This window comes from Culex quinquefasciatus, chromosome 1, assembly GCF_015732765.1.
Source record: "Culex quinquefasciatus strain JHB chromosome 1, VPISU_Cqui_1.0_pri_paternal, whole genome shotgun sequence".
NCBI classification, from domain to species: Eukaryota; Metazoa; Arthropoda; class Insecta; order Diptera; family Culicidae; genus Culex; species Culex quinquefasciatus.
The window spans coordinates 1,283,354-1,292,085 of NC_051861.1; the positions used below are offsets into that span (position 1 = coordinate 1,283,354).

General features: G+C 36.5%; 1 protein-coding gene across 1 annotated transcript; it reads left to right on the forward strand.

Annotated features, from left to right (window-relative positions):
- Window positions 1–5,565: 5,565 nt before the first annotated feature.
- Window positions 5,566–7,110, forward strand: LOC6032046 (palmitoyl-protein thioesterase 1). The gene is made up of 5 exons (XM_001842660.2): window positions 5,566–5,829; window positions 5,891–6,036; window positions 6,203–6,291; window positions 6,358–6,793; window positions 6,849–7,110. Exons 1-5 carry the CDS (start codon window positions 5,715–5,717, stop codon window positions 6,966–6,968), a joined length of 906 nt encoding a protein of 301 aa, XP_001842712.2. The 5' UTR covers window positions 5,566–5,714; the 3' UTR covers window positions 6,969–7,110.
- Window positions 7,111–8,732: the final 1,622 nt, after the last annotated feature.

Below are 8,732 nucleotides of genomic sequence, written 5' to 3' on the forward strand. Positions count from 1 at the left end.
TTCATGCAGCCATGAATGAGCAGTGCAACGAGCAACAGATTGAATCACCTGGGGAGCGTTACTTAACTGATTAAAAATTTTCGATCTCGTCTGATGGGTTCTGGGGCCGAATATTTTTATGCATCGTTCAGCAGCAGCAGCAGCAGCAGCTTTTTTGTGAATCATTTAATAATATTCATAATGGAATCACTGATTGGAACGAATTCGCTTTTTTGCGATTCATGGAAAATCGAGCTTTTTGATGTCGAAGCTGTGTGCTACTTTTTTCAGCAGAATGATGGAATTGAATAAATGTATGCAAAAAAAAGTGCTGCTTTCAAAAGACAATTTCACTGCTGACTGCCTATATTGAATCACGGCAAAACGAGGAGCATTTGCCAAATTGCGTTAGCGTATGAAATTTGTTGAATAAATTTTGTCAACCATTGAATTGGCACAAATTTAGCGAAACATTCGTGCAGCAAAAAATGTCATGTGTGTGGGAAAGCCAACAATCGCAACCGGTATCATGCTGTCAAATGAAGCGAACTAATCAACGATCTCGAAAACTGGTCCACGTTCGAATGGCACAAAGTTCTACAAACTCACCCCTCCCATCCCGACTGAGTTGGACGAAATTTAATGAAATTTTCATTTGGTAATTTGTTTATGTGAGTTGTTTTTTGTTGGCCACTGTTCTCCTCTCAATGGGCTACAACCAGCATGGTGCCGTTTCAATTGCAGGCCGTATCCGAAATAGGGACGTACTTTTGGCCACCCAAATTGACATCAACCCTGCAGAAATGCCTAATCCAACCCTGACGTAACTGTGCAAACCCTTTTCAAGGGAGAGAGAGCAAAGTGACCAGTGCGAGAGGAGCTTCCTCTTCATCACATCACAGAGGATGATTCGTCCTTGCACCACACACCTCACTCTGAGCCAGGCTCCACCGCAGGACACGAGACCATCACAGGAGCAAATCGAAATAAACTCTATTATGTAATTTCATCATTTCATTTCAGTTGGCTTGGGAGCCTGGCCCGGAGAGAGAGAGAGAGAGAGATAGAGAGACAGATGAACTGAACGAGCTCGGTTGATTAATTTACACAAGTTAATTACGGAATTAAACTGCTCCCCAGCCCCTTCCCACCACCACTCTCCACCCAGCCAGCATAGTACAAAGTTCTGCTGATCTGGCCACTTTCCGGCAGGGATTGAGCGCAGTGGTAGTAGGAGGAGGAGGACGGTGCGATCGGCCAAGGAGAAAGAGTTTTGACCGAGAGTCCGTTTTGTCGGCGGATGAATGCACTCTTGGCCACCATTGAAGAAGCCCGGCCGCCTTTCAAGCCGTTTTGTTGGAGAGGAAAGATGTTTGATTCAAGTGTAGCTACAGTATGCAAATCATCAAAGCATTATTAGATGTGAATATCGAAATCGAAATCGAAAATTGCTCTTAATCTATATCAATATTAGTTACTGTATCAAAATAAATAATAAATTTGTATTTATAAACTAAATTAAACGAAATAAACAGCTTTCAACAGCTTTAAAAATATTTTTTTATATAATAAATAATACAATGAGCAGTTCTCTAGGATTTCGGTCATTCGATTTTTTTTGTATTTTTTAATCCGACTGAAACTTTTTTGGTGCCTTCGGTATGCCCAAAGAAGCCATTTTGCATCATTAGTTTGTCCATATAATTTTCCATACAAATTCGGCAGCTGTCCATACAAAAATGATGTATGAAAACTCAAAAATCTGTATCTTTTGAAGGAATTTTTTGATCGATTTGGTGTCTTCGGCAAAGTTGTAGGTATGGATACGGACTACACTGGAAAAAATAATACACGGTAAAAAAATTTGGTGATTTTTTATTTAACTTTTATCACTAAAACTTGATTTACAAAAAACACTATTTTTAATTTTTTTATTTTTGATATGTTTTAGAAGGCATAAAATGCCAACTTTTCAGAAATTTCAGGTTGTGCAAAAATCACTGACCGAGTTATGAATTTTTTAATCAATACTGATTTTTTCAAAAAATCGAAATTTTGGTCGTAAAAATTTTTCAACTTCATTTTTCGATGTAAAATCAAATTTGCAATCAAAAAGTACTTGAATGAAATTTTGATAAAGTGCACCGTTTTCAAGTTATAGCCATATTTAAGTGACTTTTTTGAAAATAGTCGCAGTTTTTCATTTTTTTAAATTAGTGCACATGTTTGCCCAGTTTTGAAAAAAATATTTTTGAAAAGCTGAGAAAATTCTCTATATTTTGCTTATTTGGACTTTGTTGATACGACCTTTAGTTGCTGAGATATTGCAATGCAAAGGTTTAAAAACAGGAAAATTGATGTTTTTTTAAGTTTCACCCAAACAACCCACCATTTTCTATCGTCAATATCTCAGCAACTAATGGTCCGATTTTCAATGTTAATATATGAAACATTTGTGAAATTTTCCGATCTCTTCGAAAAAAATATTTTTGGAATTTTCAAATCAAGACTAACATTTCACAAAGGCCAAACATTCAATATTACTCCCTTTTAAAATGTTTGTCTTGATTTGAAAATTCCAAAAATATTTTTTTCGAAAAGATCGGAAAATTTCACAATTGTTTCATATATTAACATTGAAAATCGGACCATTAGTTGCTGAGATATTGACGATAGAAAATGGTGGGTTGTTTGGGTGAAACTTAGAAAACATCAATTTTCCTGTTTTTAAACCTTTGCATTGCAATATCTCAGCAACTAAAGGTCGTATCAACATAGTCCGAATAAGCAAAATATAGAGAATTTTCTCAGCTTTTCAAAAATATTTTTTTCAAAACTGGGCAAACATGTGCACTAATTTAAAAAAATGAAAAACTGCGACTATTTTCAAAAAGTCACTTAAATATGGCTATAACTTGAAAACGGTGCACTTTATCAAAATTTTAGTAAAGTACTTTTTGATTGCAAATTTGATTTTACATCGAAAAATGAAGTTGAAAAATTTTACGACCAAAATTTCGATTTTTTAAAAATCAGTATTGATTAAAAATTCATAACTCGGTCAGTGATTTTTGCACAACCTGGAAATTTCTGAAAAGTTGGCATTTTATGTCTTCTAAAACATATCAAAAATAAAAAAATAAAAATAGTGTTTTTTGTAAATCAAGTTTTAGTGATAAAAGTTAAATAAAAAATCACCAAATTTTTTTTTACCGTGTATTATTTTTTCCAGTGTAGTCCGTATCCATACCTACAACTTTGCCGAAGACACCAAATCGATCAAAAAATTCCTTCAAAAGATACAGATTTTTGAATTTTCATACATCATTTTTGTATGGACAGTTGCCGAATTTGTATGGAAAATTATATGGACAAACTAATGATGCAAAATGGCTTCTTTGGGCATACCGAAGGCACCAAAAAAGTTTCAGCCGGATTAAAAAATACAAAAATTAAAATTGAAGAAAAAAGACCGATTTCGTAGAGAATTGCTCAATCATAAACTCCTGGCTTCTCCACTTTCTATATCATCAAGAACAATTTTTCAAACAAAATCTGTTTTGAAATTTTTGATGTTTAAAAAGCATCACATCAATTCCTCAAAACATTTTTTTAATGGTTGGAAAAGACGACCATATGGAACAAGAGAAAAAATCGTGTAAACTTGTGTAAACAAGAGTTTATTCCTTTCACTCAAATGACTGTTTACATAAGGTGTGAGAGGGATACACTTTTGTTTACACAATTTTTGTGCCTTTTTGAAATGATATGCTTCAATTGTGAAAATTACGGGAACAAAAGCGATTTTTTCTCTTGCCGTCTTTTCCCACCATTTTCAAAAAAAAATTTTTTTGAGGAATTGATGTGATGCTTTTTAAAGATCTATGCTTTCAAACCGGATTTTGTTTGAAAAATTGGTCGTGATGGTATAGAGAGCCTTTTCCAGAAGTTCATGATTGTATTATTTATTAAATAAAAAAATGTTATTTTTCAAGCTGTTTTTTTTTAATTTTGTATATCAATATGAATTTATAATTTATTTTGATACAGTAATTAATATTGATAAGGCACGAATTTTTATGTAGGATGAACAATTGTTGCTAGCAATGAAATAAGTTAATTCTACTTCAACATAGTCTCCAGAACGCCGAATGAAAAACCTTTAATTTTTTTAGCACAGATTAAGGGATCATACTGATTTATAGTAAGAACTTACGAAATGGTTTTAAAACATAATTAATTGGGGAACAAGTGCTTAATAACTGATAAAAATTTAAACTAAATTGTCACACACTATAATAATTTCATAATCAATCAAATCAAATTATTCGCTCTACAGCATTGCCTTGGCGTTCTCGATTGCGAGACTTCTACTCGAAATTAAGTGTCCGAAGGCTTGAATGTTGAGGCAATTGCAAACCTCTTTTTACACCTTAGCTTCCATCCACCCCGGGATTCGAACTGACGACCTTTGGATTGTTATGGATTGTTTGACTATAGTCCAACTGCCTACCAGCAGCGACTCCACCGAGGCAGGACCCAGGGCGACGACTCCTACACTTGGACTGAGCTATCGACCTATCGAGCTATCGACCGGGCCAACATTTACTTCCCCATCCGACGGATGGCGTGGGGGGGACACCGGGACCGTCTGGGATCGAACCCAAGCCGACTGGGTGAGAGGCAATCACGGTTACCCCTATATCACGGTACCGGCCTCATAATATATTTTTTTAATTATCATGAATCTTCTGAATATTGTTTTTTAAAAGGCCTAAATTATCACTGAATAATAAAAATATCCGTTTAAAATATATTGTGATCTTATGCTTGGTAATAACAATCATTCATTTTTTAGCAAGTTGATTTTATTGTCAAATACTTAAAATCGATTTAAAAAAAAATATTATCAAAAAAACAGACTAATTTTTACATTTCTAGAGTTTTTTTTAAAAGGTCCTATAAACATATAAAACACAGTAGCTTATTGCCCAAATGCCCACTTTTCTCGAACTTGGAAGTTTAGGTGTTGACGAGTAATTCATCAGCTTGTTACACGTGCCCCATTTTCTCGTATACCTGGCTGATAACCGAGATGTATAAATAAACTAAAGAAGTGAATTTCTCGATACAATATATTCTAGGTATGTTTTAACTTTTGAAAAAAAAATTAGAGATGAAAAAATAGCTTTTAAAAAGAAATATCTATTTTAAAGTATAAGTTGCTATAATGCCCACCGTATTACTATTCAATACAAGTGTTAAAAATTGAACTTATTATTATTATTGACTTCAGGATTTTCATTGATAATTTTTTTGATTATTTTTTATGCAGCGCGTGAGGTTTAAACTTTTTTAAAAAAAATCTCAAAGGTTATCGAAAGACACCCCCCAAGAGAACTTGCTTGCTTCAGTATTAGTGCCACACGAAAAAGCTCGCAGTACCGCGCCACTGCCACCTAGCGGAACTTACCTGCAACACAACTGAAAACGCACCACGAAACGCAAACATTCTCTCAAGCTTTCCCATGTACGACGCAAAAAGCGATTCAACTAGTGTGCGTTTCTCAAAGAACAAGTCACGCTCGAGCTGGAGCAGTGCATTATTGTGATTTGCAGCTGCAATCGATAAGTATTTTCTTTCTACGCTTTATTGCTTGGTGGGCAATCATTCGAGGTGGTTGCATTTCATATTTTTGAATTGCTGAGATAGTTCTGATCAATTAGGTAAGTTGATGACAATGAAGACGTTCGGTGCTATTGGTGTCTTGTTGGTCCTGTTGGCTGTGCAGGCAAGCGGGGATAACGTAACAAGTCCAGGACTCCCCATTGTTATGTGGCACGGAATGGGTGAGTAATATGATAAAAGATATTGATTTTAATCCAGAAATGATAACAACTACATTTTCAGGCGATACCTGTTGCTTCCCGTTCAGTTTGGGCGGCTTCAAAATGTTCCTGGAGGCCGAGCTTGGCGTTTACGTCAAGTCGCTGGAAATCGGCAACTCAATCGTAACCGACTACAAGAGCGGCTATCTAATTCACCCAAATAGGCAGGTTGGTTGGAATTTCCTTGTAAGAGCTTTTTTTTTTTGCTTCATCGTTATTCGGTCAAGCAAGCACGATAGTGAAGGTGTTGCGTCTGGGCGTTGTGTTGCCGGCTAAGGGAAAAGTATCGATCACCACTGAGTTCATAATATGAATACGTAACAATGCATTTCAGGTGGAAGACGTCTGCAATCAGCTCAACGGCGACCCCCAGTTGGCCAACGGGTACAACGCAATAGGATTCTCCCAAGGCGGACAGTTTCTGTATGCAAAACGTCGAGTCATACCTAAATTATGGCAATGTTCTAACGATACTGCTTCCATTTCCAGACGCGCCATTGCTCAGCGTTGCCCAACGCCACGCATGAACAATCTGATCACTCTCGGCGGCCAGCATCAGGGCGTATTTGGACTGCCCGACTGTCCCTCGATCAGCAGCAAAACATGCGAGTACTTCCGGCAGCTGCTGAATTATGCCGCGTACGCAAGCTGGGTGCAGAATTACCTAGTCCAGGCCACCTACTGGCACGATCCCTTGAACGAGCGAGCGTACAAAGAGTCCAGCACGTTCTTGGCGGACATCAACAACGAGCGGACGGTCAACGAAACGTACATCGAAAATCTGCAGCAGCTGAACAAGTTTGTGATGGTCAAGTTTACCAAGGATAAAATTGTTCAACCGATCGAGTCCCAGTGGTTCGGGTATTACAAACCCGGACAAGATCGGGAAACCCAAAAGTTGGAAGAGTCGGAGCTGTTTCTGAAGGTAATTTGAACGATACGCTTTAGCAACTGGAGTTGATCTCATAATATATTTTTAGAACCGCCTCGGACTGCAAGAGATGCAGCAGCGAAACAAACTTGTGTTCCTGGAATGTCCTGGCAACCATCTGCAGTTCACAAAGGACTGGTTCAAGCAGAACATCTACCCATTCTTGTAAACCAAAGATAGTGGTGCATTCGAGATTTCAGCTGGTGATAATAATTTATTTTAAGTGCGAATTTTAAACATAGTAAATAAGAAGGAAGAGATTTCATATTGGAAGTGTATTTTCAAATAAACTGGTATCAAACGAAACCAAATCAGACCTTTCAAATTTTAATTGTCAATTTGTCAATCGTGGACACCAAAAAGTTTTGTGCAGTCCAAATTCGTTTATCCGAAGGTTTGTATAAGACTTCGGATATTTGAAAACTTAACAATCCATTTTTTTCGTATTTTTTATTTTCTTTCTTCGAGTTTTGCGCCCCAATTTTGGACAAATTTGAATAGTTGATTGCCTATTTAATAACAAAATGCATGTTTTCGATATTTTATCATCGCCACACTCAAGCTCTAAGTGAAAGTTTTCCAAGGCCTTCTCGGATAATCGAGTCTGGGCTTGTTGTTGAGTTCTGGGACCCCATTTTAGTAAAATTTGAGAGTGATGTAGATCCAGATTATCCCTCCCAGCAAAAAAGGCCTAAATGAAATTTTAACAATAATTTTGATAAAAGTCAATGTCAAGTCAAGTTAAAAATTAAAAAAAAAAGCTTTCGAAACAATGAGGAAAAACGAGTGAAAATTTTATTTTTTTTTTTATTCTAGTACTTTTTATTCCACTAAAAAACCTGGAGGGGGAGAATGTGTGAATTTGGTTTACCAGTTAATGGTCAAAAATAACAGTGGCAATTTTGAGACGAAACGGTTAAGGTTTTATATCAAATTTTCAAAGAAAAACATTGACCCTTGAAATCCACAAATTCGAAACACTTTTTGCTTACGGATGTAAACAAACTTTGGTTCTCTCCAGGAGAACATATTTTTAACAAAAAATAACTTCACACACTGAAACCAATGAAACTCAAGCTTAGTAATGTTTTATACATGGTCTGATAACTTTTTGTGATAATATCAGTTGAAATCAGGGGACTGTGGGAGGCACAATAACATCCCATAAATATGGAACAGGCAATTTGCAGGCAGTGTTTTGCTGCTTCGAATAAAATAGTCTTGAAATGCAGTTTTTTGTTTGAAAAGTACTACTTGTACGAGTGAAATAGCTAGATAATGTAAAAATAAAGGTCCTAAAAATAGTAGAGTCACCAGAACAGATGCATTTTGTATGCTATTGACAAATTATCACAAAAGTGTTCCGAATTTGTAGGTGTCGCATTTTGACAATCCGAGAAAGACGCGTTTTAATGTTTGACCTTGAATAAACTAAAACGAGAGCACGCAATGAAAACAATAACAAATACGTTTTGTGTGGTTGATCATTCTGTGCATCGTCCTGAAGTTTGGTTGCTGGAGTCCTGAGTTAGAACCAGGGTTGCGAATGAGCGAGCGCTCACGGAAGGCTTGCTCGCTCCAGCTGGAGCGTGAGTTTTTATCAGGTAGCTCGTACTCGCTCACGCTCACCGGAGCGTTTTGCGCTCACGTGAGCTGGTGAGCCAAAGTAGGTAGTTGTTTTTTCCTGTTGTAGCATCTGCCTGTTTGAAACGAAGTTTCTAGAACTATCTCAGCACAGACAGCAAAAACAAACAAGAAAGTGGTCGAACAAACAAAAGTATGCAATGAAATAGATTTGATCAGCGAATCGAAATTTATGTTCTATTTAAAATCTAGACATTTTTCGAACAAGGAACAAAAATCTAAATTCATAATGTAAACATTCATTGACGTGAAGAGATGAACTGTTTGTTCACAAATCAAATCCATATTG